Here is a 20,501-nt window from a genome sequence, read left to right on the forward strand (position 1 = left end):
TCAACAGCATTTTGGGGGAGAGAGTTCCAGATTCCCAGCATCCTTTGTGTGATGGAAGTGCTTCCTGACATCACCCCTGAACGGCCGGGCTCTAATTTTAAGGTGACACCCCCTTGTTCTGGACTCCCCCCACCAGAGGAGATAGTTTCACTCTATCTACCCTATCGAATCCTTCAATCATCTTCAACACCTCGATTAGATCACGCCTTAATCTTTGGCACTCGAGGGAATACGGGCCCAGTCTGTGCGACCTGTCCCGTGTCATTTTACCCCTTTAGCCCTGGGTATCACTCTGGAGAATCTGCGCAGCTCCCCCTCGGAGGCCGATATATTGTCCCCGAGGGGCGGGGCATATCGAGACGGGGTCCGCCCAAGGCACTGAACAAGTGAAGCATCACTGATGCATCGGGCTATTACTCACGATCAGATATCCGCCTTGTTTAAAAAATTAATTCATTCACGGGATGTGGCCGTTATTGGCAAGGTCAGCTTTTAGGACTGCAGCGGTTCAAGAAGGCGGCTCACCACCACCTTCTTGAGGGGCAATTAGGGACGGGCAATAAATGCCGGCCTTGCCTGTGAATGAATAAATAATAATTGCCCATCGAGAGGGTGGTGGTGAGCTGCCTACTTGAATACAACTGAGTGTCTCACTGGGACATTTCAGAGGGGCAGTTAAGAGCCAACCACCTTGCTGAGGGTCTGGAGTCACATATAGGCCCAGACCGGGTAAAGGTGGCAGATTTCCTTCCCTAAAGGGGCATTAGTGAACCACATGGGTTTTTACATCAATCCAGGAGTTCCATGGTCACCATTACTGATACCAGCTTTTTAATTCCAGGTTTATTTAACTGACTGAATTTAAATTCCCCCGCTGCCGTGGTGGGATTTGAACCCATGTCTCCAGATCATTAGTCCAGGGTCTAGATTAGTGGTCCAGTGACTTAACCACCGTGCCAGCATACCCCCATCTGGTTGTCCCTCAGCACGGAAGGAGGCCATTTCGGCCCATCGTGTCCGCGCCGGCCGACAAAGAGCCACCCAGCCTAATCCCACTTTCCAGCTCTCGGTCCGTAGCCCTGCAGGTTACGGCACTTCAGGTGCACATCCAAGTACTTTTTAAATGTGGTGAGGGTTTCTGCCTCTACCACCCTTTCAGGCAGTGAGTTCCAGACCCCCACCACCCTCTGGGTGAAGACATTTCCCCTCAAATCCCCTCTAAACCTCCCCCCAATTACTTTAAATCTATGGCCCCTGGTTGTTGACCCCTCTACTAAGGGAAACAGGTCCGTCCTATCCACTCTATCCAGGCCCCTCATAATTTTATACACCTCAATCAGGTCTCCCCTTAGCCTCCTCTATTCCAAAGAAAACAACCCCAGCCTTTCCAACTTTTCCTCATCGCTAAAATTCTCCAGTCCTGGCAATGCTGGGAGACCTGATCCATCATCCTCTGTGCGAGAGAAAGATCTCTATTGGATTAATAGAGCATTTCCACTGGCACCAAGCATTGTGGGTAAAGCCAGCCGCCATTACTGAGATGCATTCAGACTGGCACTGCGGGTCCCCGACCTCCTCTGCCTGCGCCGGACTGTGTTCTGTGTTTCTAAGGGCAAGTACCCTCGGGTCGGTGGGGGGGGGGGCTCCCGGTGTTTCTTGTGGGGGGGGGGGGGGCCAGGCGGGTGACTTACTTGCAGGCCCGGATGATGTCGGCACCGCAGCTGTCGATGGTGAGCTCCGACAGCCGGATCCGCCTCTCCTCCACCTCGGAGGCGATGAAGGTCTCCCGGTCACCGCTCTCCACCTTGACCAGCTTGATCTTCAGCTCCTTGGTGGTGCCCTCGGGGAAGGACTTGACCCGCAGCACGTCCGAGGGCCCCAGCGAACTCCGGCCGCTGGCCTCCGGCTCCTTGCTAGCGGGGGCCGGCTGCTCCGGCCTCCTGGCTTCGGCCCGCTCCGGTTCCTCAGGCGTCGGCAGGGGCGGGGGCGGTGGGGGGGGCGCGGGCTTGGGGGGCTTGGGCCCCTCGGTCTTGAGCTTCTCCCGGGCCTGGATCTCCTTGCTCTGCAGGTCGATGTTGCCCAGGATGCGCCGCTGCTTGCTCTTGCCCGACTTGCCGGCCCGGCTCCTCCGGCGGTGGCTGCGGTCGTGGGCCGAGTGCTTGCCGCGGTGCTTGGGCCGCCTGTCCCGCCGGCGGGCCTCCTCCCGCGGCGACGGAGGCGGCGGCGTCATTGTCGTCGTCGCCGCCGGCGAGGCCTCGGCTTCCTTGGCCTTAACGGTGTGGCGGTGGGCGCCGGGGCCGTTCTCGCAGGTGCGGGCCGGCTCGGGCGTTGGAGGGGCTTCGGGCTCCGCGCCGGGCCGCTTGGCCTCGGGCTCTTCGGCCGGCGGGCGTGGGGGAGGAGGGGGCCGGTGCCGGTGGCGGTGCCGGTGCTGCCGGCGGCGCCGGTCGCGCTCGCCCGCCCCCTTCTGGGCCTCGGTGGTGAAGACGGCCTTGATCCACATCTCGCTCTCGGGCGAGGAGGAGCAGGCCCGGTTGGCGGCGGCGACCGGCGGCAGCAGCAGGCCCTTCCTGAAGGCCGGCGCCTCGTGGGTGGGGCCGGGAGGCTCGGCCTTGCGGGGGGTGACGGGGTGGGCGCGGCAGGACAGCTGCTGCCCCTCCAGGGCGCTGGCCAGCGACCTCAGCACACCGGTGGCCTTGTGCCGGGCCGGAGAGGGAGGAGGAGGAGCAGGGACGACAGCGGCCAACTTGCCCTCGCCGTTGCCAGGCGACAGGGCCCGGTAGAAGGCCCCGGCAGCCGGCTCGCGGCCCGGCGATGCCCTGGGGCTAGGGGGCGGGGCGGGGTCGGGAGAGGCAGGGGGCGGGGGCGGCGGTGCCGGCCTTCCTGACAGGGCGCAGGTCAGCGGTGGAGGCCGGGGCAGCCAGCGGCCCTCGGGCCTCTCCCCGCCAGCCGGCCTGGGCCTGGGGGCCTCGGCCAGGCGGGGGGGGCTGGCGAAGCCGCGGGCCGGCCGGTGGGCCGAGGGAGCCGGCGGGGGCGGGATCGAGGGGGGCTTGGCAGCCTGGGGGTCCGGCCGGGGCGGGGCCTCCTTGCCCCGGCTCTCGCCGGCAGTGCAGGTACGGTGAGGCCCGGAGAGGGGGGGCATCCTGGGCTGGGGGGCCCGGCAGGGCTCCCGGGGGCAGGGGGGGACGGCCGGTTTGAGGTGCTCCCGGCCAGGCCAGGCCGAGACCCCCTTGCGCTCCTGGGCGGGGCCGGGGTGAGCCACCGGTTCCTTGGGGCCAGGCCACGGTTCGCCCGGAGGGCCCTTGCCGCGGGGCTCCTGGGCATGGTGCGTGCTGGCGTGGGCGGGCGGGGGCTGGGGCGCCCGCCTCGGGGCTGTTGGGAGCCCCCGGGCGTAGAGATGGCTCGGCTCTTCGGCCTTGGGGGGTGCGCCGCGGCTGCCGCAGGTGGGCCTCGGGGGCTGCCCGTCCGGGGCCCGGCCCCGCGATAACCCCCAGGGGCAGCGCTCGCCCTCGCGCTCGGGTGGATCCCGCCCCTCATGGCGGGAGGCGCACCGGTCGCTCGTGGGGGAGGGGCCAAGGTGCGCGGAGGCGGTGGCGCAGGCTTCGGGCGCAGTGGCGGCGATGGCAGATGCCTCTGGGAGCATGGCACTGCCCTGGTGGGTCAGCGGGCCTCGGTCAAGCTGGCCGGTGGGACCCTGAGGATGGCCTTCTGGGCTCGGGTAGCAACCGGGGAACTGGAAGGGAAGCAGAGAGAGACACACAAACTAAATGGCCTGCGATAAACAAACAACTTACATTTATATAGCGCCTTTTAAGTCAGTAAAAGGAACGTTAACAAAATTTGACACCTAAGGAGATATTACGAACAGGTGACCACATGCTGGGTCAAGGAGGTAGGGTTTAAGGACCGTCTTCAAGGATGGAGAGAGAGGCGGAGAGGTTTAAGGAGGAAATATCAGAGCTTAGGGTCCAGGCAGCTGAAGCCACGGCCATGGTGAAACGATTAAAATTGGGGACGGGCAAGGGGCCAGAATTGGAGGAGCGCAGACATCTTGGGGGGGGTTCTGGGGCTGGACGAGGTTACAGAGATAGGGAGGAGGTGAGGGCCTTGGAGGGATGTGAAAACAAGGATGAGAATTTTTACAATCGAGGCGTTGCCGGACTGGGAGGTCAGCGTGCACAGGGGGCGATGGGTCAGCGGGACTCGGTGCGAGTTAGGACACGGGGCGCCAGAGTTTCGGTGGGGCTGGGGTTTACGGAGGGCGGTAGTCGGGAGGACCGGCCGGGCGAGTCGTGGAATCGTCGAGTCCGGAGGCGGGAGAGGCACGGAGGAAGGTTTCAGCTGCCGTCGCACATTAACCCCAGATCCTCAGAATTCCCAAACTCCTGAAGTCCGGTTCGCGTCCGGCCAGACCTCCAGCTGTTCTCACTGGCGGACTTGACTGTGGGCCCTTGCACGCCACCCAGTGGTAGCCGGTGTCATTGCCCTGAATCACCATCCAGAATTATACCAAACCTCCTTTAGGTTTGTTTTTACTCGTTCACGGGAGGTGTCGCTGGCAAGGTCGGCATTTATTGCCCATCCCCTGATTGTCTTCATGAGGGATGGTGGTAAGCCGCCATTTCAGAGGGCAGTTAAGAGTCAACCACATTGCTGTGGGTCTGGAGTCACATATCGGCCAGACCGGGTAAGGGCGGCAGATTTCCTTCCCTAAATCATATCATCGGCAGTCCCTCGGAATCGAGGAAGACTTAACAAGAGTCCTTAGGTGGCTGTACAGTCCAATACGGGAACCACAGTCCCTGTCCCAGGTGAGACAGACAATGGTTGAAGGAAAGGGTGGGTGGGGAGTCTGGTTTTTCCCCGTGTGGTAGCCGGTCTGCAATGACCACCCCACTTTAAAAGAAATCACGCACAGGCATCTTCCACTCCTCTTCCCGAAATCATCATCTTCAGCACAGGCAGTCCCTCAGAATCGAGGAAGACTTGCTTCCACTCCTGAAGTGAGTTCTTTGGTGGCTGAACAGTCCAATACGAGAGCCACACAGTCCCTGTCACAGGTGGGACAGATAGTCGTCGGGGAAGGGGTGGGTGGGGAGTCTGGTTTGCCGTACGCTCCTTCCGCTGCCTGTGCCTGACCTCTTCACGCTCGCAGCGTTGAGACTCGAGGTGCTCAGCGCCCTCCTGGATGCACTTTCTCCACCTAGGGCGGTCTTCGGCCAGGGTCTCCCAGGTGTCAGTGGCACTTTGCCACGGAGGCTTTGAGGGTGTCCTTGTAACGTTTCCTCTGCCCACCTTTGGCTCGTTTGCCGTGAAGGGGCTCTGCATAGAGCAATTGCTTTGGGAGTCTCGTATCTGGCATGTGGACTAAGTGGCCTGCCCAGCGAAGCCGATCGAGTGTGGTCAGTGGTTCAATGCTGGAGATGTTGGCCTGGTCGAGGACACTGATGTTGGTACGTCTGTCCTCCCAGGGGATTTGCAGGATCTTGCGGAGACATCGTTGGTGGTATTTCTCCAGTGACTTGAGATGTCTACTGTACATGGTCCATGTCTCTGATCCATACAGGAGGGCGGGTATCACTACAGCCCTGTAGACCATGAGCTTGGTGGTAGACTTGAGGGCCTGGTCTTTGAACACTTTTCCTCAGGCAGCACTGGAGGCGACGTTGAATCTCGTCATCAATGTCTGCCTTTGTTGACAAGAGGCTCCCGAGGTATGGGAAATGGTCCACGTTGTCCAGGGCCGCGCCGTGGATCTTGATGACTGGGGCATTAGAGAACCACAATAATCCAGCAGTTTCATGGTCATTACAGATACTAGTTTTTTGATTTTAATTCAAAATTTATTGAATTGAATTTAAATTCTCCAGCCACTGGCGGGATTTGAACCCACGTCTCCACGATTATACAGGCCTCTGGTTTACTAGCCCAGTAAAATAACCACTATGCTACCGTACCTGAGGGCTTGATTATGAGGAGAGATTCCATAAACTAGGCTTGTAGTCACTGGAATATAGTGGGCTGAGGGCAAGATTTGATCGAGGCTTTTAGGAATTTGAAAGGAATTGAAAGGGGAGAGAGGGGGAAGAGAGAGAGAGAGAGAAACATTTTCTGATGATGGGCAGAGTGCAGGACAAGGGGACATCAACCAGGCCATTCAGGAGAGAAGTTAGGAAACATGTCTTCATGCTAAGGGTGGTCGAAATGTGGAACTCTCTCCCACAAACAGCAGCAGATTAATAATTTTGTATCTGGAGAGTGATAGGTTTTTGTCAACCAAGGCTGTTAAGGGGTACAAAGACAAGGTTCACGAGGTTGATTCCGGAGATGAGGGGGTTGTCTTCTGAAGAAAGGTTGAGCAGGTTGGGCCTGTACTCATTGGAGTTTAGAAGAATGAGAGGTGATCTTATTGAAACATAAAATACTGAGGGAGCTTGACGGGGTCGATAGAGAGGATGTTTCTCCTCGTGGGGGAATCTAGAACTGGGGGCATAGTCTCAGAATAAGGGGCCGCCCATTTAAAACGGAGATGAGGAGGAATTTCTTCTCTCAGAGGGTCGTGAATCTTTGGAATTCTCTGCCCCAGAGAGCTGTGGAGGCTGGGTCATTGAATATATTTAAGGGAGTGAAGGGTTATGGGGAGCGGGCAGGGAAGTGGAACTGAGTCCATGATCGGAGCAGCCATGATCTTAATGAATGGCCGACACCTGCTCCTGTTTCTTGTGTTCTTGTGGATGGAAGGCAGGTGGATGGATTTTATTGGCAATGAAGTCATTGAATGGCGGAACAGCCTCAAGGGGCTGAATGACGATCTGTTCTGGTGTGGCTCACGCTTCCACGCGGTGACGATGGGATTGGCTTTGGTGGCGCTGAGCGGCAGAGAGTGCGAGCACGACAGAAAGCGAGCGCGAGAGAGAGAGAGAGAGAGAGCGAGCGCGAGAGAGAGAGAACGCGAGCGCACGAGACAGTAAAAGCTATGGTACTCACTGCGGTGGAGCCGGCCGAGCCCTGCCGCGGTCGCCAGTGATCGCTGCCCGCGGCGGTTCTCTGCTGGTGGGGCAGGCTGGCAGGCGAGGTGCCCCCGCATCCCTCCGCCCTGGGCCTCTGCCCCCCCGCCTCCTGGGCCTCGCTTCCCCCGCCCCCCACCGCGCAGGGCTGCCGGCCGCGGGACTCGCCCCGCGGGGGGGTGGGGCCGCTGCAGGGCGGCTGGCCGGTCGCCGTGGTGACCAGGTGGGCCGGGGGGTTGCCATGGATGCTGGACATGGAGCTGCAGGGAAGGGCATCTGCTGCTGGCCTCCTCTGTTCCTGGAGAGGGTGGGGGATACAGGGGGGGGGGGGGGGGGATAGAGACACAGACAGAGAGGTGAGCAGTGTTGTTTATACATTGTCCATAAACACCCACTCCCCCGGCCAGCTAACAAATATTCCCCAAACTAGAGAGTCCCTCTGGAACACACAATACTCCCCCCTCCCCAACTCCAGTGTGTCCAACTCTCTCCTGTCCTCATCACCCCTTCCAGGCTGCGTTACACCCCACACCTCCCCCTAATGCATTGTTTATAAGCTACTCAGTTGTATTCAAGAAGGCCACTCACCACCACCTTTGAGGGCAATTATTATTTATTTGTTCCTGGGATGTGGGCGTCGCTGGCAAGGCCGGCATTTATTGCCCATCCCTAACTGCCCCTTGAGAAGGTGGTGGTGAGCCGCCTTCTTGAACCGCTACAGTCCGTGTGGTGAAGGTGCTCCCACAGTGCTGTTAGGGAGGGAGTTCCAGGATTGTGACCCAGCGACGATGAAGGAACGGCCGATATATTTCCAAGTCGGGACGGTGTGTGACTGGGAGGGGAACGTGGAGGTGGTGGTGTTCCCATGCGCCTGCTGCCCTTGTCCTTCTAGGGGGTAGAGGTCGCGGGTTTGGGAGGTGCTGCCGAAGAAGCCTTGGCGAGTTGCTGCAGTGCATCTTGTAGATGGTGCACACTGCAGCCAGGCGGCGCCGGTGGTGGAGGGAGTGAGTGTTGAAGGTGGTGGGTAGCGGGCTGATCAAGCGGCCTCTTGGGAGGGACAAAGAGTCATCGGCCCTGAAACGTTAATTCTCTTTCTCTCTCCACGGAGGCTGCCTAACCCGATGAGTTTTTGCATTTTCTCTTTTTAAAGGAGGGTGAGGGGGGGCAATCTGGAAAATTCCTCTCTGACCAACTTCAATACTACTCCACCCGACCCCCTCTGGGGCATCCGCCCCCCCCCCCCCCACCCAGAACTCCTGCCCAAAGTACGAGGCAGCACCCTCTGGGGAGGGGGAGAAAGCGAGAATGGGAAGAGATACCTGGAGACCGAGCGTGGGGTCCTTCCGGCCGTGCGACCACGACTCCTTGTGCGAGTGCAGCCAGGTGGGACCCGCTTTCTGCGAGGGGTACTGGCTGTGGGGGGGTAAACCGGAGTGGGCAGGGTCCCCCGACCGCTGAATTCCTGAACTGTGCACCTGGTGGGCGAAGAAATGCACCCGTTAGCCTTCAGCTGGATGGCGATGCCCTCGGTGGGCGAATAGCCCGCTGGCATGCGCCACCCGCCCTTGCGCTTTAAGAATGGCCGCTTTAAGGGGTTTGGGGGCGGGGGGGGTTGCTGGGAAGGGTAGCGGAGGATGGAAAACCCCTTCTGAGATTGTATTCCCAGCCACAGTCTGGAGAAGGAAGCGAATCACTCAGACACACGCTTGCACTCACTCGCACGCACATGCACGCTCGCTCGCACGCACATGCACGCACACACGCGCGCAGATGCTGCTACACTGATCTGGCACTCAACAGCTATTTCTCTCTGTCTTTCCATTTGCCTGATCTTGACGGCCAAGACCAGGGAACCAGTGTTTTGCAGGCAGCCACCAACCTACAGATATGCCCAAGCAGTTAGCCTTTGACTGACCAATGGGAACAGGCCGGCTTAGGTCATATAATGTAGTTGCTTCATGGGTTCATTGCTTAAGAATTCATAGCAACACATTGCTATTAAGAACTAGTTGGTTTATTAGCAAAGGTTTAACAATCACACTACACATTACCAGTTCATCCACCAGGCTCACAACCACCTGCCCCAGCGTGGGTGAGCCAGACTCAACTGGCCGGGGTTTTATTGACTTCTGTGACCATCACGTGACTGGCTAAGCCACTCACAATGCAATAGCTCTACAAACCTGTGAGCATGCTCACAGCTACATACATTACAGGTCACTTCCTGTACAACCTATAGAAACGGCCAAGCAATTAGCCTCTGACTGACCCAGGGAAATCCCGGGTTGGATCACACCCTGTGCCAGTGGCCTTAAAGGGACAGGCCAGGTTACCGCTTCAGTTCTGGCAGCTAATCCTCACGGCCATGTTGCAGATGGCAGGCTGGCCGTGAGCCGGTGCATCAAACAATGCTCGAGGATAATCGGGACCTTCCGAAAGCCACGGCGACCATCTGGCGGCAGGAATGTTACCTGGTGACTCTGTATCTGGTCCGGGCTCCCGCTCCGCCTCCTCTTCACCGGGCTCGGAATGTCACTGCTGTGGGAGGGCCGGACCACTTGGTGCAGGGGGGGGATGGGCTGCTGCACACAGTGCTCCGCGGGGCCTGCTGCTCTCTTCAGCTGGCAGCCATTTTTGGTGGAATTGTAGTTTCTCTTCTGAGAGGGACAGAAGGAGTGGGAGAGGGGGAGCGAGAGAGGGAGGGAGAGAGCGAGAGAGGGAGCGAGGGAGGGAGCGAGAGAGGGAGGGAGCGAGAGAGGAAGGGAGCGAGAGAGAGAGCGAGAGAGGGAGGGAGGGAGCGAGAGAGAGAATGATGAGCGAGCAAGAGAGGGAGGAGAGAGAAAAAAAGGAGTGAGAGAGAGAAGGAAGGAGAGAGAGAGAGAGAGAGAGAGAAGGAAGGAGCGAGAGAGAGAAGGAAGGAGCGAGAGAGAGAGAGAGAGAGCGAGAAAGAGGGAGAGAGAAAGAGAGCGCAAGTGGGGGAGAGGGAGAACGAGAGAGCAAGCAAGAGAGCGAGAGAGAGAGAGAGAGAGAGGCAGAGCGAGAGAGAGTGAGTGAGGGAGATAGAGAGGCAGAGCGAGAGAGAGCGAGTGAGGGAGAGAGAGAGGCAGAGCGAGAGAGAGCGTGAGGGAGAGTGAGGGAGGAGAAAGTGAGGGAGACAAGAATCACATTTGACGATTAATACAGGAGCCATTGCTTCCCCTGAAGATAAAGTGAGACAGAGGCATGGTGACCAGAGAGGTCGGGAGGGGGGGCCTTGCTCACCTGTTGCAGGAGGCCCCACACTTCATGCAGGGCCGGCAGGGCACGCTGTCTGTTCTGGGGGGGATTGGAGTGTAACTTCCAGACATGGGCCTGAATTATTGAGGAGGGGGGAGCAAAAATAAAACACAAACGCCGTTAGAATCTTACAGCACAGGAGGTGGCCATTCGGCCCATCGTGCCTGTACTCGCTCGCTGAAACAGCTCTCCACAGTCCCATTCCCTCCCCCGCACCCCCCTGTCACGCTCTTTCCCCACAGCCCGGCAAATGCCCCCCCTCCAAGTATTTATCCAATTCCCTGTTTGAAAGTTACTATTGAATCTGCTCCCACCGCCCTTTCAGGCAGCGCGTTCCCGATCACAACAACTCGCTGCGTAAAAACATTCTCCCCATCGGGTTTTTTTGCCGATTATCGTCAATCTGTGTCCCTCTGGTTACCAGAGGGACATCGTTTCCCCTTCTCCCCACACAGGCCGTTAAACATGTTCTTGTACATAGCCACATCCCGTAATGTCTCAGTCTCAGTAGTTCCTCGTCTTGTGATTTAAAAAAAAATCTTTACTACAGTTATGAACAGATAAAAGCAGATGTTCTAAACATTTATTAGCACTGGAATACAAACTGAGAGTTAGCACAAGTAGTTTATTTACACAAGCATTTCTCCAGTCCTGGGGCCAATAATTATCCCTCAATCAACATAACAAAAGAACCCAGATTATCTGGGTCATCATCACATTGCCGTGTGTGGGAGCTTGCTGTGCGCAAATTGGCTGCCACGTTTCCCATATTACAACAGCGACTGCACTCCAAAAGTACTTTGGCTGTAAAGCGCTTTGAGACGTCCGGTGGATGTGAAAGGCGCTATATAATTGCAAGTCTTTCTTTCCTTCTATCAGCATATCCTTCTATTCCCTTCTCCCGTCATGTGTTTATCCAGCCTCCCCTTAAATGCATCGATACTATTCGCCTCAACCCCTCCCTGTGGCAGCGAGTTCCACATTCTCACCACGCTCTGGGGAAATAAGTTTCTCCTGAATTCCCCATTGGATTTATTAGCGACTGTCTTATAGTGATGGCCCCTTGTTCTGGTCTCGACCACAAGTGGAAACATCTCTACGTTTACCCTGTTGAATCCTTCCATAATCCCAGAGACCTCAATCAGGTCACCTCTCAGCCTCCTCCATTCTCGAGAAAAGGTCCCCAGCCTGCTCAGTCTCTCCCAAAGGTTTTAACCTCTCGGTTCTGATATCATTCTTTTAAATCTTGTTTACAGCTTCTCCAGTGGCTCTATATCCTTTTTACAACTCAGTAAGATAATGGGACTAAAGGCAGATAAATCCCCTGGACCTGATGGCTTGCATTCTAGGGTCTTAAGAGAAGTAACAGCAGGGATTGTGGATGCATCGGTTGTAATTTACCAAAATTCCATGGATTCTGGAGAGGTCCCAACAGATTGAAAACTGCAAATGTAACGACCCTATTTAAAAAAGGAGGCAGACAAAAAGCAGGAAACTATAGACCAGTTAGCCTAACATCTGTGGTTGGGAAAATGTTGGAGTCCATTATTAAAGAAGCAGTAGCAGGACATTTGGAAAAGCATAATTCGGTCAGGCAGAGTCAGCATGGTTTTATGAAGGGGAAGCCATGTTTGACAAATTTGCTGGAATTCTTTGAGGATGTAACGAACAGGGTGGATAAAGGGGAACCAGTGGATGTGGTGTATTTGGATTTCCAGAAGGCATTTGACAAGGTGTCACATAAAAGGTTACTGCACAAGATTAAAGTTCACGGGGTTGGGGGTAATATATTAGCATGGATAGAGGATTGGCTAACTAACAGAAAACAGAGAGTCGGGATAAATGGTTCATTCTCTGGTTGTCAACCAGTAACTAGTGGGGTGCCGCAGGGATCAGTGCTGGGACCCCAACTATTTACAATCTATATTAACGACTTGGAAGAAGGGACTGAGTGTAACGTAGCCAAGTTTGCTGATGATACAAAGATGGGAGGAAAAGCAATGTGTGAGGAGGACACAAAAAATCTGCAAAAGGACATAGACAGGCTAAGTGAGTGGGCAAAAATTTGGCAGATGGAGTATAACGTTGGAAAGTGTGAGGTCATGTACTTTGGCAGAAAAAAAATCAAAGAGCAAGTTATTATCTAAATGGAGAAAGATTGCAAAGTGCTGCAGTACAGCGGGACCTGGGGGTACTTGTGCATGAAACACAAAAGGATAGTATGCAGGTACAGCAAGTGATCAGGAAGGCCAATGGTATCTTGGCCTTTATTGAAAAGGGGATGCAAAGAGCAGGGAAGTCTTGCTACAGTTATACAGGGTACTGGTGAGGCCACACCTGGAGTACTGCGTGCAGTTTTGGTTTCCATATTTACGAAAGGATCTACTTGCTGTGGAGGCAGTTCAGAGAAGGTTCACTCGGTTGATCCCGGGGATGAGGGGATTGACTTATGAGGAAAGGTTGAGTAGGTTGGGCCTCTACTCATTGGACTTCAGAAGAATGAGAGGTGATCTTATCGAAACGTATAAGATTATGAGGGGGCTTGACAAGGTGGATGCAGAGAGGATGTTTCCACTGATGGGGGAGACTAGAACTAGGGGGCATGATCTTAGAATAAGGGGCCGCCCATTTAAAACTGAGATGAGGAGGAATTTCTTCTCTGAGGGTTGTAAATCTGTGGAATTCGTTGCCTCAGAGAGCTGTGGAAGCTGGGACATTGAATAAATTTAAGGCAGAAATAGACAGTTTCTTAAACGATAAGGGGATAAGGGGGCGGGCGGGGAAGTGGAGCTGAGTCCATGATCAGGCCAGCCATGATCTTATTGAATGGCGGAGCAGGCTCGAGGGGCCGAATGGCTGACTCCTGCTCCTATTTCTTATGTTCTTATAATGAGATCAGTAGCTAGTGTTCCAAGCGTGGTCTAACCAATGTTCTGTACGGGTTTAGCATAACCTCTGCTTCTGAATGCTATCCCTCTACAAATTAACCCTAGTGCTTAGTTTGCTTTTTGTTTAAATGGCTTTATTGACCTGTGCCGCAATTTCTCTCGCACATATCGCAGGTGACATTTTACCCTGGAGAACAAAACCCGCCCTCCCAAAAGGGAGTTTCTGGCGGGCTTTCTCGTTGTGAAACGCAGGGTTTACGGGGGGGTTGTAAAGGCGCCCGCGGCTCACCGCCCATGCCGTGCCTCCCGCCTCCCCCTAGCGCCCCCCCCCCCCCCCCCCCCAACCCCCCTCCACAACCCCAGCTGCAGTAACATCTCTTGCCTGCTGATGGTGCTGGAGAGCTGCTCCCGCCAAAACTGCTCTCCACGGCGCCACCAGCAGGCCGCTGCCGTTACAGCGCCACTCAAAGGCAGAGTCGAAATCCTATCATCATGGAACAAGGCAGCACAGGAGGTTGTCACTCCGACCATCACGTTGACGCTGGCTCTTTCGAAGAGTGATCCAGTTAGTCCCACTTCCGCCCCGCTCTTTCCCCACATCCCTGCAATTTTTTTCTCCTTTGAGAATTCATCCAATTTCCCTTTTAAAAGCCCTCTCGGGCAGCGCATTCCAGATCTTAATTACTCGCTGTGTAAAAAAGGTTTATCCTCGTGTCCCCTTTGGTTCTTCTGCCAATCGCCTTAAATCTGTGTCCCACTGGTTCCCGACACTTCCACCAATGGGAACAGTCTCTCTCTCTCTCCTCTGTCCAGACCCCTCCTGATTGTGAACACCTCGATCAAATCTCCTCTCAACCTTCTCTGCTCCGAGGGAGAACAACCCCAGCTTCTCCAGTCTATCCCCGTCACTGAAGTCCCTCATCCCTGGAGCCATTCTCGGAGATCTGCAAAGACCTTCACATCCATCCCATCAGTGTGACGTATTTCCCCTTGATATGTTGGGGGAAAGCCATTATGGTTACCAAGATACGGATTTCCCCCTGCGCCCTCAGTCCTGCTCCCTCTTCCCCCCCCCCCCCCCGGCCCCAGCCCCCACCATTGGTGGCCGAGTCTTTAGTTCTCCCCCAACCCTAAATTACCGCCCTAAATCCCTACCCCTTTTCCCGTCTTCAATCACGCCTCTCGAGCCTCTGCTTAAGTCTCTGGAAAATGCATTGTTGGAGTGGGGCGGGGGGGGGGAAAGAGCTGAATACTGAAAGAAAGACATTAACGTGGCACTTTTTATGACCTCAGGACGTCCCAGAGCACGTTACGGCCAATGAAGTACTTTCTTTACTCCCCCTGCCCCCGTCTCCAAGTGCCCTCACTGTTGTAATGTGGGAAACGCGGCAGCCAATTTGCGCACAGCAAGCTCCCACAAACAGCCATGTGATAATGACCAGATAATGTGTGTTTTTTTTTTAAAGTGATATTGGATGAGGAATATAAATGTTGGCCCCAGAACTGCCCCCCGTACCCCCCAGAACCCCCCCTGCCATTTTTCTTCTTCGAAATAGCATCCGTGGGATCTTTTACGCCACCTAAGGGGGCAGATGGGACCTCGGTTTAATGTCTCATCCGAAAGGCAGCGCTCTTTAAATACAAGGGGACTCGGAGGTCTGACTTTGAACCTCCCAGTCTCGGACCAGGAGGACAGCAAAGGCTGTTGTGGATTGCATGTATGGGTGTGGAGGCCAAGGCCCATTCTCTCCCCCACTCCACTTGAGGGAGGCAAGAGGTACCAGATGGTATATTTTAAGCCGATGTTAAGTCGTCTCTATTTTGGACTAACTTCCCCTGCGATCCCTGCTCCCAGAAATTCCCAAACCGTTCAGAAGAGCAAACCAAAATGGCGGCTGACATTCAAAATGGCCGCCGCGCCCACCCCACCAGCCTGTACCTGCTGCAGGCGGTTGATCCTGGCGTTGAGGTCGGTGTAGCTGTACCCACTGGCGTATCGCGTGGCAGTCTGGTAGCACTTGATGGCGTCCTCCAGCTCGTGCTCGGACTCGTAGATCTGGCCCAGCTGCTCCCAGACCCGGGGCTGGGGCTGCTCGTGGAGCAAGGTCTGTACGCAGCTATGAATCCCGTCCAGCTTGCTGTGCAGCGGCCGAGACGACCTGCGAGTGGAAAAATTCCCCAAACGGGGAAAGAGGGGGTTTTCAGAAGGGGTCGGCTATTCGACCAGGTGCGGCGGCCCAAACTTGCTCCACCCTGCCCCCCCCCCCCCGACCCCCACCGCACCCGACATCCTCCGCGCACGCCAGCAGGAGTCACGGGATAATGAGCAGAAGTGAGGCCGGGGGTGGGGGGAAAGAGGGGGTCCTGGCTGATTTCCTCCCCCTGCCTCAACTTTCATGGAGGCAAAGTGCAGCAACCCTTGCACAGAGGAGCCAATTCAAGGCTTGAACCCGGGGCCCTCTCTGCCTCAGGACCACACCAGGCTGTGCGTACACTCACTGAGCCATGGTGGAGGGGGGGAGGGGGGGGAAATTGCCCACAATAGGATTCTGAGAGGAAGTGACAGGGTAGATGCAGGGAGGATGTTTCCCCCCGGGCTGGGGAGTCTAGAACCAGGGGTCACACAGTCTCAGGATAAGGGGGAGGCCATTTAGGACTGAGATGAGGAGAAACTTCTTCACTCAGAGGGTGGTAAATCTTTGGAATTCTCTGCCCCAGAGGGCTGTGGAGGCTCAGTCATTGAGTATATTCAAGGCTGAGATCGATAGATTTTTGGACTCTCGGGGAATCGGGTGGGAAGGTAGAACTGAGGTCGATGATCTCATTGAATGGCGGAGCAGGCTCGAGGGGCCGAATGGCCGACCCGTGCTCCTTATAAGCTTTGCAACGGATTCAGACGGCTCCCTGTCTGCAACTTCCGCAACCGGCCACTGGGGGCTGCCCAAGAGCTACCGGGGGTTCACTTAAACCCCCCCCCACAAAAACTCGCCACTGCTCGACTCGAAATGGTCGCGCTCTGACAGTACACAAAGCACACAGGCCCTTACCCAGAGGCACAGTACGGCTTCCCTGAATGGCCCACGCTTGCCATGTGGGTGGGGTATGGGTTATACTGGTTCTGGCCGACACTGGCAGAGCACCTGGCAACAACAACAACAACAACAACTGGTATTGATATAGCGCCTTTAACGTAGTGAAACGTCACAAGCGCTTCACAGCATTATTACGAGACAAAATGTTTGACACTGAGCCGCACAAGCAGAAATTAGTGCAGTTGGTCAAAGAGGGAGGTTTTAAGGAGGAGAGAGGCAGAGAGGTTTAGGGAGGAAGTTCCAGAGCTTAGGGCCCAGGCAACAGAAGGCACGGCCACCGATGGTGGAGCGATTATAATCAGGGATGCTCAGGAGGGCAGAATTAGAGGAACGCAGACATCTCGGGGGGTTGTGGGGCTGGAGGAGATTACAGAGATAGGGAGGGGGCGAGGGCCATGGAGGGATCTGTAAACAATGATAAAAATTTTGAAATCGAGGCATTGCTTAACCGGGAGCCAATGTAGGTCAGCGAGCACAGGGGGTGATGGGTGAGCGGGACTCGGTGCGAGTTAGGACACGGGGCAGCGAGCACAGGGGGTGATGGGTGAGCGGGACTCGGTGCGAGTTAGGACACGGGGCAGCGAGCACAGGGGGTGATGGGTGAGCGGGACTCGGTGCGAGTTAGGGCACGGGGCAGCGAGCACAGGGGGTGATGGGTGAGCGCGACTGGGTGCGAGTTAGGGCACGGGGCAGCGAGCACAGGGGGTGATGGGTGAGCGCGACTCGGTGCGAGTTAGGACACGGGGCAGGGAGGGAGTTCCAGGATTGTGACCCAGCGACGATGAAGGAACGGCCGATATATTTCCCAAGTCGAGACGGTGTGAGACTGGGAGGGGAACGTGGAGGTGGTGGTGTTCCCATGCGCCTGCTGCCCTTGTCCTTCTAGGCGGTAGAGGTCGCGGGTTTGGGAGGTTCTGCCGAAGAAGCCTTGGCGAGTTGCTGCAGTGCATCTTGTAGACGGTGCACACTGCAGCCAGGGGGCGCCGGTGGTGGAGGGAGTGAATGTTGAAGGTGGTGGGTAGCGTGCCCATCAAGCGGGCTGCTTTGTCCTGGATGGTGTCGAGCTTCTCGAGTGTTGTTGGAGCTGCACTCATCCAGGCAAGTGGAGAGTGTTCCCTCACACTCCTGACTTGTGCCTTGTAGATGGTGGAGAGGCTTTGGGGAGTCAGGAGGTGAGACACTTGCCCAGAATACCCAGCCTCTGACCCGCTCTTGTAGCCACAGTATTTATGTGGCTGGTCCAGTTAAGTTTCTGGTCAATGGTGACCCCCGGGATGTTGAGGGTGGGGGAATGGGTGATGGTAATGCCGCTGAATGTCAAGGGGAGGTGGCGAGACACTGGAGCTGGTCATTGCCCGGCACTTGTGCGGCGCGAATGTGTGACTGCACTATCGGAGTGGCAGCACCGAGTTATGCCGACGGCGGGCGTTGTGTTGATAGACCCCCCGTGACGACACCTCTCTTACCTGCCGCTGGGGGTCCATGGCCGCTGGGGGCCGGGGCTCCATCCTCCCCCGGCCCGGCTCAGGCCGTCGATTGGAAAGGATTCCCGCGCGCCGCGCACTCCGAACTGTTCCGCCGTGTGATGCATCCAGTCTGTAGGAGCAAGAGTCAGGGACAAAGGTCAAGTACAGGTCACCGCATATCAAACGCTCCCCAGGGCAGGTACAGCACGGGGTTAGATACAGAGTAAAGCTCCCTCTACAGTGTCCCATCAAACACCCCCAGGGCAGGTACAGCACGGGGTTAGATACAGAGTAAAGCTCCCTCTACACTGTCCCATCAAACACTCCCAGGGCAGGTACAGCACAGGGTTAGATACAGAGTAAAGCTCCCTCTACACTGTCCCATCAAACACTCCCAGGGCAGGTACAGCACGGGGTTAGATACAGAGTAAAGCTCCCTCTACACTGTCCCATCAAACACTCCCAGGGCAGGTACAGCACGGGGTTAGATACAGAGTAAAGCTCCCTCTACACTGTCCCATCAAACACTCCCAGGGCAGGTACAGCACGGGGTTAGATACAGAGTAAAGCTCCCTCTACACTGTCCCATCAAACACTCCCAGGGCAGGTACAGCACGGGGTTAGATACAGAGTAAAGCTCCCTCTACACTGTCCCATCAAACACTCCCAGGGCAGGTACAGCACGGGGTTAGATACAGAGTAAAGCTCCCTCTACACTGTCCCCATCAAACACTCCCAGTGCAGGTACAGCATGGGGTTAGATACAGAGTAAAGCTCCCTCTACACTGTCCCATCAAACACTCCCAGGGCAGGTACAGCACGGGGTTAGATACAGAGTAAAGCTCCCTCTACACTGTCCCCATCAAACACTCCCAGGGCAGGTACAGCACGGGGTTAGATACAGAGTAAAGCTCCCTCTACACTGTCCCATCAAACACTCCCAGGGCAGGTACAGCACGGGGTTAGATACAGAGTAAAGCTCCCTCTACACTGTCCCATCAAACACTCCCAGGGCAGGTACAGCACAGGGTTAGATACAGAGTAAAGCTCCCTCTACACTGTCCCCATCAAACACTCCCAGGACAGGTACAGCACGGGGTTAGATACAGAGTAAAGCTCCCTCTACACTGTCCCATCAAACACTCCCAGGGCAGGTACAGCACGGGGTTAGATACAGAGTAAAGCTCCCTCTACACTGTCCCATCAAACACTCCCAGGCCAGGTACAGCATGGGGTTAGATACAGAGTAAAGCTCCCTCTACACTGTCCCATCACACACTCCCAGGCCAGGTACAGCACGGGGTTAGATACAGAGTAAAGCTCCCTCTACACTGTCCCATCAAACACTCCCAGGGCAGGTACAGCACGGGGTTAGATACAGAGTAAAGCTCCCTCTACACTGTCCCATCAAACACTCCCAGGCCAGGTACAGCACGGGGTTAGATACAGAGTAAAGCTCCCTCTACACTGTCCCATATCGCGGAAGAACATCCATTAATGAGACAACGTGGTATTTAATCCACCTGCTACCCTGGAGCTGGATTGAAACCCAAGTTTCAGAGGTGACTGGAAGGCCACAGCCCATTGCCCAGGAGAGACAACATCCCAGTTTCGCATGGACCTTGAAATCATAGAATTTTACAGCACGGAAGGAGGCCATTCGGCCCATCGTGTCCGCGCCGGCCGACAAAGAGCCACCCGGCCTAATCCCACTTTCCCACTCTCGGTGAGTAGCCCTGCAGGTTACGGCACTTCAGGCGCACATCCAAGTACTTTTTAAATGTGGTGAGGGTTTCTGCCTCTACCACCCTTTCAGGCCGTGAGTTCCAGACCCCCACCACCCTCTGGGTGAAGACATTTCCCCTCAAATCCCCTCTAAACCTCCCCCCAATTACTTTAAATCTATGCCCCCTGGTTGTTGACCCCTCTGCCAAGGGAAATAGGTCCGTCCTATCCACTCTATCCAGGCCCCTCATAATTTTATACACCTCAATCAGGTCTCCCCTCAGCCTCCTCTGTTCCAAAGAAAACAACCCCAGCCTTTCCAATCTTTCCTCACAGCTCAAACGGTGGATCTGATCCTAACCGTACTGCGAGCAGCAGCTCACTGGTGGCAGACATCTTGGTCACCGCCCAGGGTTGCCAACTCTCCAGGGCGAGGCCTGGAGTCACCGGGAATGAAGGCAGAATCTCCTGGGCACTGCTGCAAGCAAAAAAACCAGGATCAAACACTTTCATTTATTCGTTATGAAAGTTATTGGCGATGGGGGCAAACAAACAAAGAAGCTATTTTGAGCGGGTGGGGGAACAGGAGGGTCATTTGACCAAACCTCCAGGAATACGGCCAGCCAGAGTTGGCAACTGATGTGGGCCTGTCACAATGTTCAGCCTCACTTGAGGAGCCACCGCCTGGGCCCTCTCGCCCCCCCCCCCCCACCAATCTCCCCCCACCCCCCCCAACATGACAATCTGCCCCCCTTCCGCCCCGCCCCGATCGCACGCGAGCTCGTTAGCGCCTGGCCGCCATCTTCGCGAGCTGATCACGTGACCCACCGTTCCAAAGTTCACAGACACGCCGACGGCCAATCGAAACTCAGCTCGCACGTTTCCCTTAACCAATCAGCTGCGCTCTTCTGGGCCCTGCAGCAAAATTCTCTAAGGGGGGGGCAGAGAAAACAAAATAAGTTAGCCTGTGTGATCAGGTCACAACTGGAGAGAGAGGGAGAGGGAGAGGGGGAGAGAGAGAGAGAGAGAGAGGGAGGGAGAGAGAGAGGG

General features: G+C 55.9%; 1 protein-coding gene across 2 annotated transcripts in view; it reads right to left on the minus strand.

Annotated features, from left to right (window-relative positions):
• Window positions 1-20,377, minus strand: part of kdm6ba (lysine (K)-specific demethylase 6B, a) — a 53,846-nt gene extending 33,469 nt beyond the window's left edge. Inside the window, exons 1-9 of one of the 2 annotated variants that reach the window (XM_070863099.1) lie at window positions 20,280-20,377; window positions 17,727-17,856; window positions 16,216-16,308; window positions 15,108-15,327; window positions 10,266-10,355; window positions 9,476-9,661; window positions 8,324-8,479; window positions 6,985-7,302; window positions 1,692-3,730 (exon numbers count right to left, since the gene is read on the minus strand). In XM_070863099.1, coding sequence (XP_070719200.1) covers window positions 1,692-3,730; window positions 6,985-7,302; window positions 8,324-8,479; window positions 9,476-9,661; window positions 10,266-10,355; window positions 15,108-15,327; window positions 16,216-16,308; window positions 17,727-17,851 — 3,227 coding nt within the window. In that variant the 5' untranslated portion in view covers window positions 17,852-17,856; window positions 20,280-20,377. The remainder of the gene's footprint in view (window positions 1-1,691; window positions 3,731-6,984; window positions 7,303-8,323; window positions 8,480-9,475; window positions 9,662-10,265; window positions 10,356-15,107; window positions 15,328-16,215; window positions 16,309-17,726; window positions 17,857-20,279) is intronic. The other variant, XM_070863100.1, reaches the window with a different exon arrangement.
• Window positions 20,378-20,501: the final 124 nt, after the last annotated feature.

Source organism: Pristiophorus japonicus, chromosome 20 (genome assembly GCF_044704955.1).
Source record: "Pristiophorus japonicus isolate sPriJap1 chromosome 20, sPriJap1.hap1, whole genome shotgun sequence".
Lineage (NCBI taxonomy): Eukaryota > Metazoa > Chordata > Chondrichthyes > Pristiophoridae > Pristiophorus > Pristiophorus japonicus.